The 23,469-nt window shown below is 38.3% G+C and overlaps 1 protein-coding gene across 3 annotated transcripts in view; it reads left to right on the top strand.

Annotated features, from left to right (window-relative positions):
• The window catches only part of KLHL13 (kelch like family member 13), a 185,815-nt gene extending 164,331 nt beyond the window's left edge, over window positions 1-21,484 (top strand). For all 3 annotated transcript variants that reach the window (XM_027089494.1, XM_027089496.1, XM_027089495.1), the window contains 4 exons: window positions 54-250; window positions 8,768-9,563; window positions 17,649-17,762; window positions 19,889-21,484. In XM_027089494.1, coding sequence (XP_026945295.1) covers window positions 54-250; window positions 8,768-9,563; window positions 17,649-17,762; window positions 19,889-20,376 — 1,595 coding nt within the window. In that variant the 3' untranslated portion in view covers window positions 20,377-21,484. The remainder of the gene's footprint in view (window positions 1-53; window positions 251-8,767; window positions 9,564-17,648; window positions 17,763-19,888) is intronic.
• The last annotated feature ends 1,985 nt before the right edge of the window (window positions 21,485-23,469 follow it).

Below are 23,469 nucleotides of genomic sequence, written 5' to 3'. Positions count from 1 at the left end.
TGACCTTAATTAACTTATCCACGGTCATTTAATGGAATGTCTTTTTATTTAAGGTGGAATGAAAGAACAAGATTTAATGTGCATTAAGCTTCATGGCGTGAGCAAAGTCGGTTTAAGGAAAATTATTGATTTCATTTACACTGCAAAGCTTTCTCTTAATATGGACAACCTTCAAGACACACTGGAAGCTGCCAGTTTTCTACAGATTCTGCCGGTTTTGGACTTCTGCAAAGTATTTCTCATATCTGGGGTAAGACATTTTCAAATCAAATCTTTTCCTGCGGTGGACTCCGTCATAGCCTGTTTAGAGTAGACTCATGAATCTGTTGTATAGACGTGAAACTCTGGCCAGTAGAGAGAGGTGTCATGTCGTATATGGTCTAGAAGCAGGTCGAGGGGAAAATATTACAGGTGCATTTTTACCAAATAGAATCATTTAAGAAAAGCCTTCTGTGTAATCAAATGACATTAGACAGTAATAGTGTTTGATAACGATATATTCCTTAACCTGTTTGTTAACGTTACGTATTATAATTTGGTTTTATTCACCTTAATGATTTTATACAAACAGGTTCCTTAAATGGAATTCTGTGGGAAAGTAATCTGAGGTTCTAGAAGTCTTTTAAGATAGACTCAGTCATTTTTTCTTCCTTTAAATATGGGAGTTGGATCCTGAGAAGAAGTAACATCGTTGTGTAAATCTGTAAGGATGTGAGTCTTGATTCCATAGAGACACATCACCTACTGAGTCATTTTCAGCCTTTTTTAATAGATAAAAGAGGGTACATACAACCACCAATCAGTGAACTGCTTACAGTCACCCGCTTCCTGAGGACGGTGCCTCATTTTAGTTGAGACCCTTAAATTAATAACACTTGATGCTTACACTTATCGATTCTTAACATTGCTTTGCACTGATCTTAGCAATACGTGGTTGTCCTGAGCCAAACTAGGTACAGTGCCATAATTTCCTTGGAACTAATCACTAACCATAGACACTGTTGACCTATTGTACTTATCCCTTAAGATATTCGTTGTGATCAGTTCCTTAGTTTGAAAGAAAAGAACCAAACTGGGTGAAGCATGATTTGTGAAGTTATAAAAATATACACGTCAAAATAACAGTATTAAAAAATAATTTTGTTCTAGATAACTCTATTTAAAGCAAGTTTATCTCAAGATGATATCATAGTAATTTTGCAATATTGACAAATTTCCTGTAATTAGAATGTTGGTTCCTTAACCTCCTTGAAGCATTTATTATAACTATGTTTTTGCCCTTTTGAAAATTTCTTCATTTTTATAAACACTCAATATTGTCTTAAAGGTTACGTTTTTCATTCCTAGTGTCTCTGCAGATATCCTAAAGCCCGTTTCTAAAGGAGAAGAGACATGTCCCTGACAAAGCTTACTTGTGCTATAGTTTATGCCAACACTCTTCGTTTTAGAACTTTCTTGCCTATGAGCTTTGAGGAAACAGCTCTTTTCTTAGTACCATACTATTTACTTGTCTTTCATCCTGTTTGCTTAGGATATGTCTATGTGATTGTACGTTGGAAATCCTCCCTCTCAGAATCCATGCAAATTTTTGAGAAAAGTTGGTGGATTATTAGTTTAAGGATTATATAAAATCCAACTTTTCCTTTATCCTTCTTTCATGAATTCCATATCTTAGTTAAATATTCAGGCTTACTCTATTACCCCTTTCCTTCTCAGCAGTCAAATGAAGCAGGAAAAACAGTAGCCCTGGGTGCCTTTCCTCTGTATAAGAACTGAAAGTTTCAAGATAATATAAATATTTTTCAAAGGTACATTTGTTTTTATTTCTCCCACAAGCTAAGTTATTTTAGATAATTTTAAAATATAACAGCCTCATGATTGTGTGCTTAACCCAAATGTTTTGAGGAAATAGGTTTATGTTTTTAATGATATAATAGGATTATAGTTCATATAACCAAAACACTACTTGGGTTTGAGCGTCTAGAAAGAAAACTTAGCTTCGAACACAGTTCTTTTGTATCCGTACTTAACCATTTGTGTGGATGAAGAGGAGCAGTGGTACATAAAATGTGAGTCAGCAAATCATCCACTAAGCATTTATATATTAATTTTGAATGATAACTTTCAATATGATAATAATTGACAGATACACACTACTATACATAAAATAGATCACTAATAAGGACCTACTGTATAGCACAGGGAACTCTACTCAGTACTCTGTAATGACCTACATGGGAGAAGAATCTAAAAAAGAGTGGGTATATGTATAACTGATTCACTTTGCTGTATACCTGAAACTAACACAACATTGTAAATCAACTAAACGATAAAACTTTTTTTAAAATAAAAATTAAGGGCTTCCCTGGTGACGCAGTGGTTAAGAATACACCTGCCGGGCTTCCCTGGTGGCGCAGTGGTTGAGAGTCCGCCTGTCGATGCAGGGGACATGGGTTCGTGCCCCGGTCCGGGAAGATCCCACATGCCGCGGAGCGGCTGGGCCGTGAGCCATGGCTGCTGAGCCTGCGCGTCCGGAGCCTGTGCTCCGCAACAGGAGAAGCCACAACAGTGAGAGGCCCGTGTACCACAAAAAAAAAAAAAAAAGAATACACCTGCCAATGCAGGGGACACGGGTTCGAGCCCTGGCCCGGGAAGATCCTACATGCTGCAGAGTAGTTAAGCCGGTGCGCCACAACTACTGAGCCTGCGCTGTAGAGCTCACGTGCCACAGCTGCTGAGCCCGCGTGCCACAACTACTGAAGCCCACGCGCCTAGAGCCCCTGCTCTGCAACAAGAGAAGCCACTGCAATGAGAAGCCCGCGCATGGCAACGAAGAGTAGCCCCCGCTCGCCGCAACCAGAGAAAGCCTGCGCACAGCAACGAAGACCCAACACAGCCAAAAATAAAAATAAATTAAAAATAAAATTTAAAAATAAATAAAATTAAAAAATAAAACGAACAACTCTATATTGCTTAAAAAAAACACACACAACAACCAATAATAAAGCCCCACTTGCCTTTGGTGCGATAGAGACGCCAGTTTTCTATAAGGGAGCATCAGGCTCAATAGAACAAGAACCCCTCCCCTCCGACCTTTGCCTTCCTTTGCAGTAATACTTTTATCTTAGGGTTGTAATTAGTATTAGAGTTTATAGCAGCTGGTACTTTTGTTCTTGCTGAGTGATTTTCTTGGTAGTTATAGAAAAGGGGAGCATGAAAAGAAAACAGAAGGATGACAGTGAAGGATATAAAGCAGACTAGGTAAAATTTTCTGTAAAACTAAAAACATTTACTGTCATATATCATGGAGATAATGGAAATTTACCTTTGTTTAGTTACATACCTACAAAAGTTACATTAGTGTTTGTCTTATGACACTGCATAACTACAGCATATGCTAAATCCCATGCGATTTACAAACGGGTTGTAGTCAAATGTTTTGTTTACCATTTGTTTGCCGTTTGGAATTTGTAACATCTAGCGTTTTCCCCACATTATTACTGTTATGAAGGATTCCAGGCTAGCCCGTAGAGCCCAATTTAATGTAAGGTTGCTGAAATAGAACATTTGTAATTGAGGTGGAAATATTACAATTTAAATTTAGTTATACAGAATAAACAGAGCAGAATGAAGGTAAGCAAGAAACCCTTTTCTTTTTTACATAAAAGCATATTTAATCAGAGAACGAAGCTGCCCCTGTGCTTTAGACTTGGTGTAGTCTTTCTTTAAACTCATTTTTTTAAAGTGCTTATTTTTTTTTCTTGATACAGGTCTATCATTGGTTCCACCTGTACATTTATTGTCACTGATCTGGTTGGGGGGCTCACAATGAAGTGCAGAGACGTTTATTGAGGTGACTGGGGTAAAGAGTGGGAGACCTTGGAAAACAAGGGAGGTGCATTTGTGGGAGAAAAGGCAACAATGAAGGGAATCAGAAGAAGTTATTAGAAAAGACGGCTTCTTTTGCTATAATGTGATGACAGCAGCCGGAAGCTTTGGGAATGTTCCTTTTGACGTAAGGGTTTCCTGTATAGTACATATATTCCACATTCCTTCTTTAATCTAAATTGGATTTATCCATTAAGATTAATTAACACGTCTTTCCAGGTAATGCTTTTGGGGAGGTTCAATGCAAATTAAAGAAAAAATTGTATAGATAATTTTACAACGAATCAAAACTGTTTCCCTCCCCACCAAACCAGCCTTGTTTTCCTTATTGCTAAGGCTGATGTTCAGTAAGTAGTACCCAGATACTAGTTGTTTATGATCGAGCATCTATTCTGATTAGTTGGTACTCAAATATTCTAAATATCATCCCTGCATATAACTTTAACCAGCCCATTCTTGCCCATCTGCCATCTGGGACTCTGGAGGGAAAGAAGAATCTCAGCCTGGGCCTAAACCAATTTACGCCCCCAAAGACCATTGTGATCACTAATACTGCAACCAGCAGAGGAAGTGCATTCAAAGTGAAAAGGAATAAGAAAATTGGCTTCCCCAAGCTGGACACACCATCAGTATTCACCTCGAATGGCACTCATCATCCGAAGAGAGACAAGACTGGGAGAGAAAGGCTTTAGTTTTCTTATCATCCCTTTGTTCTTCTAACCAAAAGGTCCCTTCCTTGTGTCCTGTGATGTTCTCACCTGTGGAAGGAGGCCCAGGAGAAGATGCCTGTTATATCCTCGACCCCCAAAAGTAGCTTGTTTGATCTCTTCCCAGTCTTTTTCTGTGGACGTGCTTTCTCTCTCTGCATTGGTTGTACTTGATGTCAGGCTGTCATTTTAATAAACTAGATAGCGCTAAGGAGAATTTGGTACACTGGATATCTGAGGAGTCCCCCCAAATTTGCCAGCTAATTTCTTAGTGTTTGCTCTCCCTTTGAGAGTACAAAAGCAGATACACATTTGCTTTTTTTTTCCTAAATGGGAATTTATTTGTATAAGACACTGAATTTCAGCAACATAACATCACAGATTGCTGATGAAAGCTGTCATTAAAGTATCAAATTATGTTAATCACAGCTGAAAGCTGTCATTAAAGTATCAAATTATGTTAATATTGCAGCAGTGAATACCAGGATGTTAATGACAATTGAGAATTATGATGCTTAGAACTGCCTTTAGGATGACCATGAAGGTTGCTTGATTATAGTAGAATAATTTATAGTAATTTATATCAAGGAAACTTAAATGTACACTTGATTATTTTTAAAATAATGTCATTGGTTCTCATAAGCAGTTGAGAAATTTTGTCCTTTTTTGCTTCTCTGTCCTTTAAAACTCTAATATAATTATTTGGCTTAACTTCTGTAATGACTCTTTTGAATTTTGGCCAGGGTATATATTCAGATGAAATTAGAGTTCTTTCTACTTATGAGTTTGGGTTTTTTGTTTTTTGTTGTTTGTTTTTGCGGTACGCGGGCCTCTCACTGATGTGGCCTCTCCCGTTGCGGAGCACAGGCTCCGGACGCGCAGGCTCAGCGGCCACGGCTCACGGGCCCAGCCGCTCCGCGGCATGTGGGATCTTCCCGGACCGGGGCACGAACCCGTGTCCCCTGCATCGGCAGGCGGACTCTCAACCACTGCGCCATCAGGGAAGCCCGAGTTTGGTTTTTTTAATAAGCTTTAAATTCATGTTTTATATTTTAAAATGTAATGTATTCTATTATGTACATGAATTGCATTGTATGTTATATTAATGTACATGTTCATTATTTAATATTGTCTAGGCTAAATGATCAGGACTATGCAAGCTGAAGCACTTTTAAGAATTATGACTGAGAATGCATTAAAATGAACTATAATTGAATAATCCTGTATCTTTCCAAAAATTGTTTACCGCTATTCCGTCATTTTTGATCTGTTTATATTGTTAACTGTTATTCTAGACTGTGCTTCTACGATCCTTATAGCCTACAATTAATATTTTTAGCTTTGATTACATGCACTTCATAAAAATTAATTTCCTATTACATATTTTTCTTATCTGAGTCTCATTTAAAATTAATAAGGTTCTAGTAATTTGCTACGTTAATTCAGCAGATATTCTATTTTTAGTTGTATCTATCATCACGTCTTTAATTTATATATTGTTGATAATCGTAGTATTTAACCTTTGCTATATACCTACAGTGTGGTAGCTATTGTACATGAGCTATAGAAAATACTTAGTCTTTGTATCAAGAGGATGACAATTCAGAAGTTTATGAAATACCATTCTCTGGTGATTTTTTTTTAAAGGAAAGAGTAGGCAGCTATCTATATTGACTGAGTAGTCTGTCAAGGATTTTCCAGTCCTGTGCATTTGTATATCTGATATATAGAAGGGATTTTCCAAATGCCCTTAAATACAAGGTAGGTTTTTTTATCCTATGTTTTAGTAACTGTTTTCTTATTGAATGAAACCGAAGAAGGAAAGAGGAAGGAACTAAATACCTTGATCCCAGTTCTAAGTTACACAGTTTGGTTTCCGTTAATCTTGGTTTGTATTATATGCTATAAATTTAGATTTAAATTTGGTGACTAACAACCAATGCTATCATTTTGCCCATTTAAAATATACATTCTTTGTTGTTTTTATTTGTAATCATATCAGTAATTATAAGAATCTGCATACTTAGGAAATATATTTGTGTTTTCATCAACTTTTGCTTATCCATATTAGCAAACATCTTCAAAAATGAAAATTGGGACTTCCCTGGCGGTCCAGTGGTTAAGACTCCGCGCTTCCACTGCAGGGGGCGTGGGTTCAATCTCTGGTTGGGGAACTAAGATCCTTCATGCTACGTGGCACGGCCAAAAAAAGAAAAAAAAAAAACAGTGAAAATTACCCTTGCTCTGGGGAAAGACTATGTCTTACTTACCTTATAAGGTGGACCTACTACCCCAAACAGGAATCCCTTCCACCTGGGGTGATTTGGGCAATGAGGCTTTAACTGTAACTTCATTTACACAACTTAAAATTGTATGAGACACCAACCTGCCACTCCTAAAAGTGGATTAGAATGTATTTATTATTTTTTTATTTTTTTATTTTTTGCGATACGCGGGCCTCTCACTGCTGTGGCCTCTCCCATTGCGGAGCACAGGCTCCGGACGCGCAGGCTCAGCGGCCATGGCTCACGGGCCCAGCCGCTCCACGGCATGTGGGATCTTCCCGGACCGGGGCATGAACCCGTGTCCCCTGCATAGGCAGGCGGACTCTCAACCACTGCGCCACCAGGGAAGCCCCGTATTTTTTATTATTAACCAAGGTACTGAACAGTATTAAACTGTGGATTTCAAAAGGCCCATAATTTGTTAATTTAGTTTTCCTGGTTCTTTTGTGTTACAATTTATTTTAGGTAGTTTTAAATACATAGCTATTAAGTATAATAACCATTTAAAATCGTTGATGGTTTTTGTGAAGCAAATAGGATGCTTAAAAGAGTTCAAATTCTTCTTGAGTAATAAATCTGTGAAAATAGCAGCGTGTGTGTGTGTGTGTTGGCCTTAGAGCTTTCAGTGGTATTATATCATAACTGGGCTGTTACTTTATGCAGAGGAGTCATTTCAGCTTTTCAACAGAAAGATGATAGAAGGATCAGCCAGTTTTCTCTTAAGCATCTGCCGATCTGTTAATAATACAGTTGCATCAATGAGGTTTATGTAACATTCGTGAACATACACCCTGACAAAATTAAGAAAAAACATTTGAATCCTTTGCCTTTGACCTGTCTCTGTGTTTGTATACACACACACACACACACACACACACACACACACACACACACACACAGGCATTTGTATGGTAGGCTTGTTTTTGTGACTTATGCTTTACATAATATTTGCTGATATGATTTTCCTATTTTCATTTTGGACCCACCATTTATTAGAGCACTGAAAAGACTTCCTGCTGAAGATAGGCCTCTCCATAGCTTCTCTCCTTTTCATGGCGTCCGTTTTTGGTATATTTTACTCTGTGCTGGGGAAATCTCGGGGGGCTAACGTGGACTCCAGGCAGAGCTACAGTCTGCTGAGAGTAAGAGGGTGGCTAAGGAGAACTGTGGTGCCAGCCATCAGCATACATACCAAAAACTAAACAAAAGGAATGATTTGATGTGGAAACACCCATTCCAGCCCTCAAGAAGGTGATTTCCTTGCTTCTGTTTAAACATAAATAATATGGAGAATAACTTCACCCTAGGAATAATGGCCCTATGAAATTATCTTCACTATATGCAATAACTTTTAAAGGAATTAAAATGAATCATAGTGATGAATGAAGCCTGTTGACATGAAAGAGACATTTAGGGATCGGGTACTAGAGTTTTTCTGTGTGTGGATCTGCTGGCTGAGTTCCTTTTAAGAATCATGACTGAAAAGTGGATTGAGATGGTTCATAATAGAATAACTTTCTATTTTTCCAGAACTTCCATCTGGCCAGAATTTTCTTAGTATTTGGCTGGGGGTGGTGAGAACACATTTTGAGGAGAGAAGAGTAATTATTTTGGCCATAGTCAAGTTATACCATTGTTTCTTAGAGTAACTTTCAGTCTAGTGACTTGGAATGAGCATTTTCTTTTAGTCACCTTTCTTTTGGATTAGGTAAGGGTAGTTTGTGAATTCCCTTTAAATCGTTAATATATGGAGAAAGGAAGCTTTATTTGCATCTATATGGGCAGTAAAAAGCGTATTTACTCTCATTCTAGTACAGGTATTTATGTATCCAGGCGTGAGTGCCATGAAAGTAGTTGGGTTTTAATTTTTTGTAATTGGCTTAATAGGTCACTTTAGACAATTGTGTCGAAGTTGGGCGGATTGCCAACACCTACAACCTGACAGAAGTGGATAAATACGTTAACAGTTTCGTCTTGAAGAATTTTCCTGCATTGCTGAGCACCGGGGAGTTCTTGAAACTCCCTTTTGAACGTCTTGCCTTTGTGCTTTCCAGTAATAGCCTTAAGCACTGCACTGAACTTGAGCTCTTTAAGGCTACCTGTCGCTGGCTACGCCTGGAAGAGCCTCGGATGGACTTTGCTGCAAAATTAATGAAGAACATACGATTTCCACTGATGACACCACAAGAGCTCATTAATTACGTGCAAACCGTGGATTTCATGAGAACTGACAACACGTGTGTGAATCTCCTTTTGGAAGCCAGCAATTACCAAATGATGCCATATATGCAGCCAGTGATGCAGTCAGACAGGACTGCCATTCGGTCTGACACCACTCATTTGGTTACACTAGGAGGAGTGCTGAGGCAGCAGCTGGTTGTCAGCAAGGAATTGCGCATGTATGATGAAAAGGCTCACGAGTGGAAGTCCTTAGCCCCCATGGATGCCCCAAGGTACCAGCATGGCATTGCCGTCATTGGAAATTTCCTGTACGTCGTTGGTGGACAGAGTAATTATGACACAAAAGGAAAAACAGCAGTTGATACAGTCTTCAGATTTGATCCTCGATACAATAAGTGGATGCAAGTTGCATCTTTAAATGAAAAGCGCACCTTCTTCCACCTAAGTGCCCTCAAAGGATACCTGTATGCAGTTGGTGGGCGAAATGCAGCTGGTGAACTGCGTAAGTGTGTGCACTTCTATTAAGCATAGAGACGAATTTCTTTACCCCCAGATTCTTGTCAAATCATAAAATAAGCAGTTTTGTAACATCAAAGACCAAAAAATGTAGCCAGGATTTTATTTTAAACTGTTTTTCTTAGAAAATATCAGAGACCATCTGTACGCCTTATCTGGGCATACATTGTTGGCCATACTACGAATTATTATCTTACAAATATATCAATATGTTGCAGAATGTTTTACTTGTGCAATATCTATGGTTTTCATCTTGAAGGTTCAACTAAAAAGTATGTTCTGCTAATTTAAATTCTAATGGTATCTTGGACAGAAGTTTGGCATGTTCCCTCATTTTCCATTTTAAAAGCCCACATAATAGTTTACTGAACAGGTTAAAATTCTTCCTTACAGAGCACGGACTTTTATAGTTGCTTCTTTTACGTAATCTGTTACCTACCACAGGCCACAGAGTAAGATGATTTTCTTATCTACTAAGTGTTCAGAGTTCAATATTATCCAGAGTTTATTTACTGTGAGTATTATGATAGGTAACTGTTAGTCTCAAAAATCATTCTCTCTTGGTGAAATACGAAACGGTTTTCTTCACTGTAAACTGATCTGGTAAGCTTTCTTATTTGATGGTCCCTTCTTCCTAATCTAAGATCAGCGACAAGTACAGTTAACATAGACCAATACTTTGGCTACATAAATTAACACTAATTTTGATATTTTAGATAAAATTGGAACAAGGTGGCTGTCCAAGAAGTCAGAAAGACCACATTTTATGTCATGTGTTACATATCTGTCATTACCATCATTGTTTGGTAACAATGGGTAACACCCATCTTCCTTTATTCTCTGTTCGAAATAGAGTCCCTGTAGTTGAACGGTATTCCAGGTTCCATAATGCTGGGGAAGTTTAAAATATTGGCATTGGCTCTGGATAAATTCAGAGTAATTATCAGAATCTTTTTCTTCAGTATTCTAAAAAATAAAAGGTAGTCTAATGGATTTGAGAATAAGCAGTTTATTGGAGACAAAAAGAGCTGCTCTCAGCTCTTAAACTTTTCAGCTTATCAAGCTCTTTCTTGTTCGTGACATGGTCTTTTTTTTATATATATCTTTATTGGAGTATAATCGCTTTACATTGTTGTGTTAATTTCTGCTGTACAACAAAGTGTATCAGCTATACGTATATATATATATATATATATATACCCATATCCCCTCCCTCTTGAGCCTCCCTCCCACCCTCCCTATCCCACGCCTCTAGGTCGTCACAAAGCACCAAGCTGATCTCCCTGTGCTATGCGACTGCTTCCCACTAGCTATCTATTTTACATTTGGTAGTGTATATATGTCCATGCCACTCTCTCGCTTTGTCACAGCTTGCCCTTCCCCCTCCCCGTGTCCTCAAGTCCATTCTCTAGTCGGTCTGCGTCTTTATTCCCGTCTTGCCCCTAGGTTCTTCATGACCACTTTTTCTTTTTTTCTTTTAGATTCCATATATATATGGAATACCATCTTTGTTTTTCTCTTTCTGACTTACTTCACTCTATATGACAGACTCTAGGTCCAGCCACCTCATTACAAATAACTCAATTTCGTTCCTTTTTATGGCTGAGTAATATTCCATTGCATATATGTGCCACATCTTCTTTATCCATTCATCTGTCAGTGGACACCTAGGTTGCTTCTGTGTCCTGGCTATTGTAAATAGTGCTGCAATGAACATTGTGATACATGTATCTTTTTGAATTAGGGCTTTCTCCGGGTATATGCCCAGTAGTGGGATTGCTGGGTCATATGGTAGTTCTATTTGTAGTTTTCTAAGGAACCTCCATACTTTTCTCCCTAGTGGCTGTATCAATTTACATTCCCACCAACAGTGCAAGAGGGTTCCCTTTTCTCCACACCCTCTCCAGCATTTATTGTTTCTAGATTTTTTGATGAGGGCCATTCTGACCAGTGTGAGGTGATACCTCATTGTGGTTTTGACTTGCATTTCTCTAATGATTAGTGATGTTGAGCATCTTTTCATGTGTTTGTTGGCAATCTGTATGAGTGACATGGTCTTAATGTTACTGATGTTTCCTACCCATTTTTTTTCCCCCTTTGTTGTCACAGTGAAATTTTTTCTAAGGCCAGACTTTCCAGATTGTTGGACTAGCTGTCAGGATCATGAACCACACAAGTTTCCCAATGTATTTTAATAATCAGACTTTTAAAAGCACTTGACACATTAATACCCTTAGTGTAGAATTGTCATTTCCTCAGTCAACCCACACACATTATTTTCATGTTATTATACTATTTTAAATTTATGGTGTCTGGAAAGAACCAGAAGATGCAAGTAGTGACTTGACACTTTCTTAGAAAAACCACTTATGTAAGTTCATCTTTACAAGTTTACAAATTATAGGTCATTAGCCCTGGCAGTCAGTGGTCATTTTGAAACTTCTTTTCTCTAAGGAAATAGCTCCATTTTTCAGTCACTGCTTGCTTGGTAATGTTATCACCTCTGTTAATATGCAGCTATTAAGTTTTCAATATATTGTTCCTAATATTTATATTCTGAGAATTTATCATCTTCAGGCCAAGGAGAGTTGTTATATAAGACTGAGGCGCTAGAGGCTTCCTTCTTCTGACTTAATCCTTACCCTGTTTGAGTTCTTCCCACGTTATGCTCAATTGGAAACAAGAAGTAGACTACCCCGTTGGGCAAGCGGCTGGCTTCCTTGCTCATGACCTTCAGAAATCACCCCTTTAATGTCTTATTAAAAACAGTCTTCTGTGTTTCAGTTTGAAAGTGACAGGATACAAGAGAATCATGCTTTTCATGAGCTGTTCCTAAATTTGTAATATCTGTTTGATTATATTTAGACTTTAAAAACACAATCGCCCAGAGCTTAAACCTAAGGATAATGATTTAAATATTCTAAAAAAATACTCCCCGTCTAGATGGTAAACAGAGGTCCATTTTTATCTTAATTCATAAACTGTGTTTTCACAAATAAATGTATGATTATAATATAGACACAAACCCTCAATACCGAAGGACAACTATAATTCCATCTAGAGGGCAACTATTTGATATTTCTTTCCGTTTGAAATTTTCTCCTAGAATCTATGAGCAACTAAGCTTTTGTAGAAGATAATTGCTTCCCTTAAAATCAGCATACCCAGCAAATCCATTCTGTGCTGCATATTTGAAGTTAAAATATATTGGAAGTTTGTTTTAAAAAATCACGTGATTGACTTATTAAGTACACTCCAATATAGAGTCTTGATTCCAGGAGAACCTTCAGGCCCCAAAGAGTCATTATATAAAACCAAGTAGCAAGCAGCTTCGTTTTGTTTTGTTTGTTTTCCGCCTGACCCACGCTACCCCTCTGAGTTCCTCCTATTTTACACCCATGTGGGGATATGAAGTAGGCGGGTCCGTCTCGTCACTTTCTGTATCGTTGAGGTAACCAATCATGATGTAACCACCCTGATTACCTCCCCAAAGAAGAACATGAATGTGTTCTTCTGAATTCTGTTTATAATGTTTCTCCTTGTGTAAATAAGAAGAGGATATGTGTCAGTTGCCCTTTGTAATTTTCTTAGACCCATTAGTTTGGCAGAATAGTAGATTTTGGTTCTAAAGAAATGCTTGCTTATACTTCTGAATGTTCCAGCGAGGCAGGGTTTTTTAACATTTCTCATGTTCCATAAGCATTTTTTAATGGCATCCCCTCCCTCCGCCCCACACTAACATCTGTTGTAATAACATTCCATCTTAACTGATTATGTTGACGTAGTCATATGTCTATGTAAATAGAGAAGGGGAGTAGGAATGGGTGTCAGGAAAACGGGATCGATGGGAAAATCATTTCACAGTTTAACAGGTTCATTAGTACCAGTACACCATTTATTCTTCATACACACAATAACCATTGCCTGTATATAATGATGAAAAGAAAACAGTGGCAGCGTTTGCAAGACATTTTAGATCATTTTAATGCATTTAGCCTTTTAAAATCTTGCCATGGAGTGTATGGACCCAAGCCCATAGTACATAAAAACGATACTGTTAGCGTGTGTGTGAGCCTGGCTTATTGCTGAAATATAATTCCTTAGAAATGCTACTTTCCTTTGACACTGGGTACAGTGGGAAACTGGGGAAAGCCTAGAGTAGCTGTCACTTAAGTGAAAAAGGGGTCAGTTATTTCTGGTATCTTTCAAAATTGTCATATAAGAAATTGATCTTCCTTTGAGGTTTTCTGTATTGAGGAGAAATACGACAGCTCAGATATCTTTCACTTCAGTTAAATAAGTCAGGATTTCAAATAATGAACTAACTTATAGAAAACGTGTTAGATTTTTCCAAATAAATGTACAATAAAATTACTGAAATTTATCAAATGCATCCATATCCCTTAATGGATTTGCAGTTTATTAAGCGACATATTACCAACTGGCACTCTAGGATTCTAGAGACCATCCCCTCTTTGTGGGAGCCATTATTGTCCAAATGATTTTCTTCAGGACTAATCTCTTTCCTAACCTCAAATAACAAGTAAATTCCACGTCATCCCTTGTGCGCGATTCTGAACTCCAGTGGAATCACCTGAGAAAATAAGAGTCCCTGATGAGTAATGTGACATAACCAACCGAAGTGCAATTCTTAAATTAGGGAGGGTCTCTAATTTAAATACTAGGCCACCAGACTACTGAAGGTGGTTCTCTAGAATAGGGATCAGAAAACTGATCCCTATTGCCAGAAAGGAAATCTTTTTGGCTTTGCAGGCTGTAGGATCTCTGTCACAACTAATCAGCTCTGCTGTTGTATTATGAAAGCAACTGTAGACAACTTATTTATAAACAAATGAGTGAAGTTGTGTTCCCATAAAGCTTTATATATGAACACTGAAATTCGAATTCCATATAATTTTCATATTTCACGAACTATTCTTCTTTTGATATGTGTTTCCAACTCGTTAAAAATGTAAAAGCCATTCATATTTTTATCCTGTTGGCCATACAAAAGCAGACAACGTACTGGATTCGGCTTACAGGCTGTAGTTTGCCTGACCTCCCCTGTTCTAGATTTTCCCAATTACCTCATTACCATTCCTACCTGTCACAGACTGTGATGGACTCACTGCTTTGTGGCTCCAACTCCTTGATGCTCATCCCGTGTCCCCTCCCCCTATCAAGGTGGTTGGCACTAACATCTCATTGCCTTGTAAATGTGGAAAATAGAACTAAGGGCATGTATCAATATATAGACTTGTTAGTTAGATATATTCTATTTTAAAACTAAATATATTGATTTTACTAATAACAATCCTGCATGGAGACAGTAAAGATTAAATGATGGGAAAAGCTAAAGGAGATGGGTTATCTAGCTGGAAGAAGACAAGTTTAGGGATGATGAACTATTATATACTTGTGTTACTGGTGATTAATAGCCATCTTACATTTCAGGGACCCCTGTATGAGAAAGTATAGATGGATTCTTATAACCCCCATTACCAAAATAATGCAGTTAGCTCAGTGATAGAAGAACAGCATTATCTTTCTACATAGGAAAATTTTAATAATCGTAAAGAGTGAATAGCTATTCAGATTCTAGCTCCCTATAAAAAAATAAGAGGAAACTAATGCAAACTGCATCAGAACAGATTGAATTAGACGCAAAGAAAGAGTGTAACAGTCTAGAAATTTCAAAGGTCAAGGCAGAATTCTTCATTAAGAAAAGCACAGAACTGGAGTAAAAGCTACCTTTGACATCAAATAGATGGAGAGAAGTCTTTAAAACCCTTCTGATAGGATGTGTGATTAGACTACATTCTTTTATCGGATAAAACCCTACCATTAATGATATACATTCAGGAGGATTTTGCTTGTCGATTAGGCAGAAGTCATGCTGAAGGCAAATGGAACTGAACATTCAAGAAGACATCCAGGACTTCCCTGGTGGTGCAGTGGTTAAGAATGCTCCTGCCAATGCAGGGGACACGGGTTTGAGCCCTGGTCCAGGAAGATCCCACATGCTGCAGAGCAACTAAGCCTGTGTGCCACAACTACTGAAGCCTGCACACCTAGAGCCTGTGCTCCGCAACAAGAGAAGCCACCGCAATGAGAAGCCCGCGCACCACAACGAAGAGTAGCCCCCGCTCGCCGCAACTAGAGAAAGCCCGTGTGCAGCAACGAGGACCCACCGCAGCCAAAAATAAATAAATTAAAAAAAAAAAAAAAAAAAAGAAGACATCCAGTGACTGAAAATAGTCACAAACAGTATTGGAGCAAACAATTTTAGTTTGTCATTAATTGTGGAAATAGCCCTTATTTGGGGGCAAGATTTTGCAGGATCTTGCTACCTGATGGGAAGGTTTAGAAGATATAGAGTTGGAAAGGGTCCAAGCCTGAAGCAATGAACAAAAATAACAAGAGATAAAAAAAGAGAACAGTTAAAAACCTTTGAAATAAGACTGAAAATTCAAAACTAAAGTAGAAAAGGAAATCAGTAAAGGGATACGAGAAGTGGTATAATACAGGTGTTGTTAGAGGAGAAATAAGTAGTTCATGTAGTGAATTTGATGAAATGAAGTTATTGAAGAGAGTAGAAAATTAATCTCTTTCTCTCTCTAGTTTTGCCTGTTCTCACATTACTGTTGTTTTCTTAAATAGGAAAACTTGTTCAAAGGATGATTCATCAATTAGGATTGCATTTGGCTGCAAGTAGCCACATTTTATTCCGGTGGCTTGATCAAATAGCCCCACTCAGTATCCTCCTGCTTCCGTTCCATTGCCTACAACTGTATCATATCATCAATTCCAGCTTCAAGGGAACCTGCTCATTTGAATTTTATTTTGAGTTGGGCACAGTGCTTTCCTGAGCAGTGTTGTGGTTCTGTTAGTAAGAAAAAAGCAGGGTTAGTGGAGACAAGCATTTGGGTTAGCAAGTGGCAACGTCTGCAATAAATAGTATAAACTTTTCAAATCAGTCTAGATGTTGTACTTTCGACCAGAGTCCTCCTAACATCCCTATTGTTTTTCTGCCTTTTAAAAAAGATCACATTTTCTATCTGTCTGGACTGTCATTGTTCTAGTCTTGAGGTTATAACAGATTGATATTTAAGTAAGATGAGGCCTCAGATACTTTATGTTAAAGATGATAAATTTGTTACTGAGAGGAAGTACCCCTGATAAAAATCTGAACTTCATATTATGCTGCTAAGCATCTTCAAGTTAAGAGCAGTACTGGCTACAACGGTATTGGGTGGTTATATACAAGCTATTGGCTTTAATGTGTACATACTGAAAAATTATCGTCAGTGTCCATTTTGTAGTCTGGATATAAAATAAAGCAATAGGCATCAAAACATACACCAGGCAGTGTGCATACTTTCATTTTCAACTTAAAATTTTGCTTCATATCTGTTAACCTTTGTTTCCTATATGGTGTATCATATAGAATCAAAGTGTTTTTCTTCCTTGTGATGTTTTTCATCTTCTCTTCCCACATGTGTAGAGCAAAGAAATGGGAGAAATGTCAAATTATAAAGATGTAACAAGATCCTAGAAGAAAAGAAATCCTAGTGATTTCTTTTTTTTTTTTTTTGCGGTACGCGGGTCTCTCACTGCTGTGGCCTCTCCCGTTGCGGAGCACAGGCTCCGGACGCGCAGGCTCAGCGGCCATGGCTCACGGGCCCAGCCACTCCGCGGCATGTGGGATCTTCCTGGACCAGGGCATGAACCCGTGTCCCCTGCATCGGCAGGCGCACTCTCAACCACCGCGCCACCAGGGAAGCCCAATACTAGTGATTTCTGCAGCAACAGAAATGTTACCTTATTATATTACGTAGCTCATCTGATGTAACATGTATCAATGTATTAATGGTTCATATTATTAACATAACGTCAATAATTAATATAAGTGACCCCCAAAGAATATCTCATAGCTATAATAGAAATGTTTCAGTTATTTGGATATTATTATTGTTCCACCTAAAAGGAAAAATAATTAATTGCTAAATTTGAAATTATAAATCATTTTTAAAAATTCATTCATTCTTTCCTTTTATTTTTTAAACAACAGCTACAGTAGAATGTTACAATCCAAGAACAAATGAATGGACCTACGTTGCCAAAATGAGTGAGCCCCACTATGGCCATGCTGGAACTGTGTATGGAGGCGTAATGTATATTTCAGGTAAATAATTGCAAATGCAATTAATGTAATACATAGACTTTTAGCTATGTCGCCATCTTTCCATCTGGTGTTAATAATAATCCTGGAAATGGATAACCAAAATATAATTTGTATTGATTTTAGAATATATTTTGTGTGTACATTTGCTTATGAATCCTTTGGCATTTTATAAGTTTATAAGACTAGCGGCAAACCAATCCTACTGTAAATACCTTACTTAGAAGAAATTGGAAAGCTTTCAGCTTCTCCAGCTTGCCTTTCAGTCCCCATACCCTGTACTCCAATAACTCGGTACTCTAATAACCACCATTCATATTCTCTATAACAACATTTAATTCATTTTTATTCAGAATTTAGCTAGACTCTATGAGGAAATATATCATTATGTAACATATAAGCTCTACTGTGCATAAAACTTGCTACCAATATGCATATAATGCATAATAATGTTCATTCTCTCATTTAGTGCAACCCATAATATATGTTTCTCTTGTCCTTAGCATTATAATGGGTTCTACTATGGTGTCATTGCATAAATAATTCTGTGTTGATTACCTGTATTTTGGCCATATGCACATATACTTTTCTGATAAAAAATTCTGAAACAGTTGCAGTTCGCTCAGTGTCCCAGTAACAGCTTTCGTTCTCAAACTGTTGGTGTTCAAATCATCCTTCCGTAGAATTTAGAAAGGCGTCTTATTTTAATGTAATGTTCACTTCAGGTATTGAAATTTTATTCCGTTATTCAGGTTCTTACCATTTGGCCCTGACACAGTCTACCTCTGACAGTTTTCCCCCTTTTGAAGGCCTGCCAGTGTCAGGCCAGCAGTTACGCTATTAGAGAACAAAGGCGATAAGGTGATGTTTGTGGTCTGAGTCTCTGAACGCTGCCTTATGAAATCTCTAATGAAGAAGGATCAGGGAAAGGCCTGTAGTGTATGATTGGCAGGTTTCTGGTGTTAAATATATGAGCAACTATGGGACATCTTATATTGAAAGAGCCATCCACTAATCAGTAATTTACACCATCCACCTGTTTTACGTGTGTAGCTGCTATGCCATTATAAGGAGAGCTCCAAGTCTTCTGGGGGAAAAGAAATGACATTCGAATGGTTCTAGTGGTGCTTTGGTATAACTAGGATACGTTGCACAAATGACCTTCCCAGTCAAGAGTAGGCTAGGAACCACAGCTGAGTTTCAAACCAAAGAGCACTGTTTTGCTTGCTGACAATTCAGTGAAGTACAGAAAAAATATCTAAAAGCAGAAAAAAAATCGATTGCCATCTGGCCACCAGACATAGAGCTCTGAATGATATGGCTAAAGATTAGTTTAGTTTTCTCCCTAATCTGCAGAATATATAGTCTGATCCTTTCATTGTACAGGCTGATTTAGATGTGCTCTAAGAATATCCTTTGTAGATGATGTAGACTCCATAGAGCAACAACGAATTGCTGTACATGCAAAATTCCATATATATTCAGCATTCTAATTCTTTAGCTTTTTAAGAGAGGACATTACCCACCCTCACCCTACCCACCCAAAACTCTACAAAAATAATCAGTTCCGAACATTCGTCTAAGCTTGTACATTTGCACAATACTTTCGACTTTTCCGAAGCACTGTGATTTATTTCAGTTCATGGTCACAATCCTAATGAGAGAGCTAGAGTGGACATTCTTATCTGAGAAATGAGGAAACGGGCACCTAGGCTTTAAAGTGCCCTAGCCCTGTGCTCAGCACCCAGAGGGTGCTCGCTGAAGGGCAGCAGAAGTGAATGATGCTTTGTAGTTGGGATTTCCTGTAAACCCAACTCTAAGAGTGGCCAAAATATATTTTCATTCTGTAAAGCCTCTTAAATCCCATGGGTCTCTGTCTGAGAAAGTCATTACAATAATATAAGCTGCATTTTTGTTCTTTAAGGAGATGAAAATGTTATTTTCTTTATTTTTAATCCAGAGAAAGTATAGCAGGGAGACATTTATAAGAACAAGGTTGATAAGCTCTAAAATGTCATAATACCTGGATAGACGTTAATTATCTGTGACCTGTGACAGAGAGTCTCCTATTTACTTTCGCATTTTTATAATAATCTGTTTACCCCATGCCTGTAATTTTCATTCTCTAGGAGGAATTACTCATGACACTTTCCAAAAGGAGCTCATGTGCTTTGACCCTGATACTGACAAATGGATCCAGAAGGCGCCAATGACCACTGTCAGAGGTCTGCATTGCATGTGTACAGTGGGAGAAAGGCTGTATGTCATTGGTGGCAATCACTTCAGAGGAACAAGCGATTATGATGATGTCCTAAGCTGTGAATACTACTCACCGATCCTTGACCAGTGGACCCCAATTGCTGCCATGTTAAGAGGGCAGAGTGATGTTGGGGTCGCTGTCTTTGAAAATAAAATCTACGTGGTTGGTGGGTATTCATGGAATAATCGTTGTATGGTAGAGATAGTGCAGAAATATGATCCAGATAAAGATGAATGGCATAAGGTTTTTGATCTCCCAGAGTCCCTGGGTGGCATCCGAGCTTGCACACTCACAGTTTTTCCACCTGAAGAAACCACACCATCACCTTCTAGAGAGTCCCCTCTTTCTGCACCTTAAGATCGTCCCTCCAACTAAGATGCTGTAGTCCTATCTTTGCAACGTGTCATGGATTCTCTTCTTTCGCCCTCCCCCTTAAGTAGTGTTATGTTAGGATTAGCCTCCAGTAATTGATACAAATATTGGAAAAAAGACGACATTGATGTTCTTTGTGCTGTCTGTTTGGTGGTAACAAAACCATTCTGGAAATGTATCCCATAGAAGCTGATGTTTAACATACGAGGAAAAAAAAAAAAAAAAAAAAAAGCAAGGCAAAGTATTGTCTATAAGATGTTTCTGCAGTACTTTTTTGATGCCGTGTACTGGGTGTAAGGTATTTGTCATCTTACATTAGAAAGCCCAATAAACCAAGTTGAAGGTGGATTATAGTAAATGTACAACTGTGCTAACTAGGCTTCAAAGTAAAAAGTTTTCCTTTCATCTTTGACTGTGAGATGTGAAAGGGAGGTAGCCCGCTCCAACAGGAAACAATAGACAAAAGGTTGCCAACTCGCATGAGCTACCTCCCTCTTTTCATAAAGTATTTTTGACATATCTGTCAGCCCACCTGTCTGTGGGGTACATTGAGAACACATCGAGTTTCTTAGACACACAGGAGAAAGAATAATTGTAATTCACGAATATTAATTTAAAAAAACAGCATGACCCCTCAACTTGTAAGCAAGGCTTTGGGGTTTTTTAAGTGTGTATAAATATAGACACACACATATATCAAATAGAAGAATTTTAAAAACTGAGTAGCACGTCAAACGAATGCAAAAAAGAAAACTTTGAAATTTCTTCCAAAAAGCAGCTTCCATTAAAATGGGAATTCAGTATGCACGTACTGAACGCACGTAGGTAGAATCATACTGAATTTAGGTGAATAAGGGCTAGAAATTTTGAGCAACTCAATTTGTCATTTGGCCAAATTTTTCCTTCCAAAACTGTAATCTCCACCTTCTCCTTTGCTGTTGAGGTAACTTACATATTATATGTATTCTGTATACTCAGTTCATAAGATTATTTAGCACAAAGTATAGCAGCTCCACCTGGTGAGAGCTCCTTTCGCTCAGTGAATTCCACTTCCATGTTTTATTTTTTTTGTTCAATAAAAACATTTAATGTCGCTTTGGTGTGAGGTATCCTGTTCTTGTCTGAGTTGGCTTCCTTTGGCTTCCTGTGATTAAATACCTTTCTTTTTTTTTTTTAGTATGCCAAGATCCAAATGATCAGAACTTAAGAGTACTGAACAGCTTGGATTAATGAATACTAATGACTTTCATTCAAGGAAGAAAAGAATTTGACCAGGTCAAACTTCATTGGTGAAAACTCATTGTTGGTTGTCTTTGAGGAATTAGTTTGTAGAAGATGCTAACTGACCCCTCTCCATCCCCACAGGGTAATAATATGTCTAAGCCACAAGAGCAGTGAAATTTCTGAGGTCGGTTTCCCGGATCTTCCGGAAGATCCCTCTTGCCTAAGGAGAAGGGATTGTGTAAAATGACTTAAGAGATCTGTTCTCGACCGAAAAAATGTTTTTGTAAGAGATTGATAATTATGTTAGGGCCGTATGTATGATCTTTCCTACTTTATCTGCAAATGACCCGATTAAATCTGAACCAAAAATTTCGAGCTATTCCAAACCAACTAGAGTGTTGCCGAAGTTCTTATCTAGTGGAGAATTGGCAGTGCCCATGTCACTGCCTCTGTCTTGAGTTAATCATAATGAAGAAAACAATTTTCCCATCAGTGGTACTTTTGAATGTTAGGAGAAGCCTGGTTTGAATTTGAAAGACCCTCTTTGGCAAGATTGTTCTTAAGTCAGAGAAACTGGTCACGTGATTTCAGTCGTCTGCTTATAGGCAGGTCAGATTCAGCCATTTGCAGAGAGTTAACACCCTCCTGAACATGGGAGCATGTACAGGACAGACTAATGGTCCCACCACAGTCCAGTATGGGTGTTCCTGGTCAGGCGGCTCTCCTCCAAGCAGCAAAGGTTTTTTCCATCTTGTGGCTTCCTTCTGCCTCTTGGGTCCTCGGAATCTTCTCCATTCAGTCAGCGGAAGAAAAATGGAACATTGCAGGTATGAGGGCTGTCGGGCTTGAAAGAGGCATGCGTCACTTCTACCCACGTTCTGCTGTCCGGAAGTCAATCCTGTGTCCACACAGAAGCCCAAAGGGGACTGGAAAATAGCAGATAGCCGCGTGCCCAGAAAGAAGAGGAAACAGGGCTGGTGATCCGGTCGCAGTTTGCCGCAGGGAATAACAAAGCACAAGGTTCCGTTTGACAGCTTACCTTTTCTGCATCCAGGCCATATGTTATTTAGAATAACAATTCATGTCATGCAAGTGCTGTTATTAAACAATTCCAACAGCTGGTAAATTATTACACATTTTCCTTCACAGCGAATAACAATTTTTCTTTATAAAAAATCTCTGACAGTCATTAGTTGGCTCTACAAGCATTTCTCCCATTTGCCTTTCTTAGGTTCTTGATCTACTTGAAAAAGGAGCTACTGAATACATTAAATCTCAAAAGGCTCATCATTTCCCTTCCTGGTCAAGGTTGGTAGAGTGGGGAAGATGAAAGAAAACAGCTACTTTGCCTGTTTCTAGAATTAAAAAAAAATTCAGCTCGTAATCAGGTTTGCCCTGAAAAGTAAAATGATGACCTGAACCTGTTTCCTCTCTAATATTACTTTAGAGACTTAACAATATATAAGTATGTATTGTTTCCTTGCAAGTTGCTAAAATAATTCCCTCCCATTATACCCAGAGAGAATGCCCCCATAGGGCAAGTAAGTGGTGTTGTATTTCATTAGTTCAACTGTGACCTTTTATTTTTTTTTCCATTTCAAGGGCCTTTGTGTATTGCCCACCCCCCCAAGAATGGTAAGTAGGCTTCCTCATGTGGAAAGTTGGCCCTGCCTCTAATTTTATTCTTGGCCATTGTGTCTTATTTTCAAGGCACTAGACCTCAGGTTTAGTCCTTTCCACATCAGAGATCCCTTGGAGTATGCGGGCAGGAAAGTAAATGTGAAACAAGTCCACAGGGATTAACGGAATTTTATTTTAAATTGGTCAAATCATGTAGTATTTTACAACTCTTGG

Source organism: Aethalodelphis obliquidens, unplaced genomic scaffold, assembly GCF_003676395.1.
Source record: "Aethalodelphis obliquidens isolate GAN/ISIS:26980383/991018 unplaced genomic scaffold, ASM367639v1 scaffold66, whole genome shotgun sequence".
Taxonomy (NCBI): Eukaryota; Metazoa; Chordata; class Mammalia; order Artiodactyla; family Delphinidae; genus Aethalodelphis; species Aethalodelphis obliquidens.
Note: the sequence above shows the minus strand (reverse complement) of the source record. Positions and strands in the feature narration are given on the sequence as shown.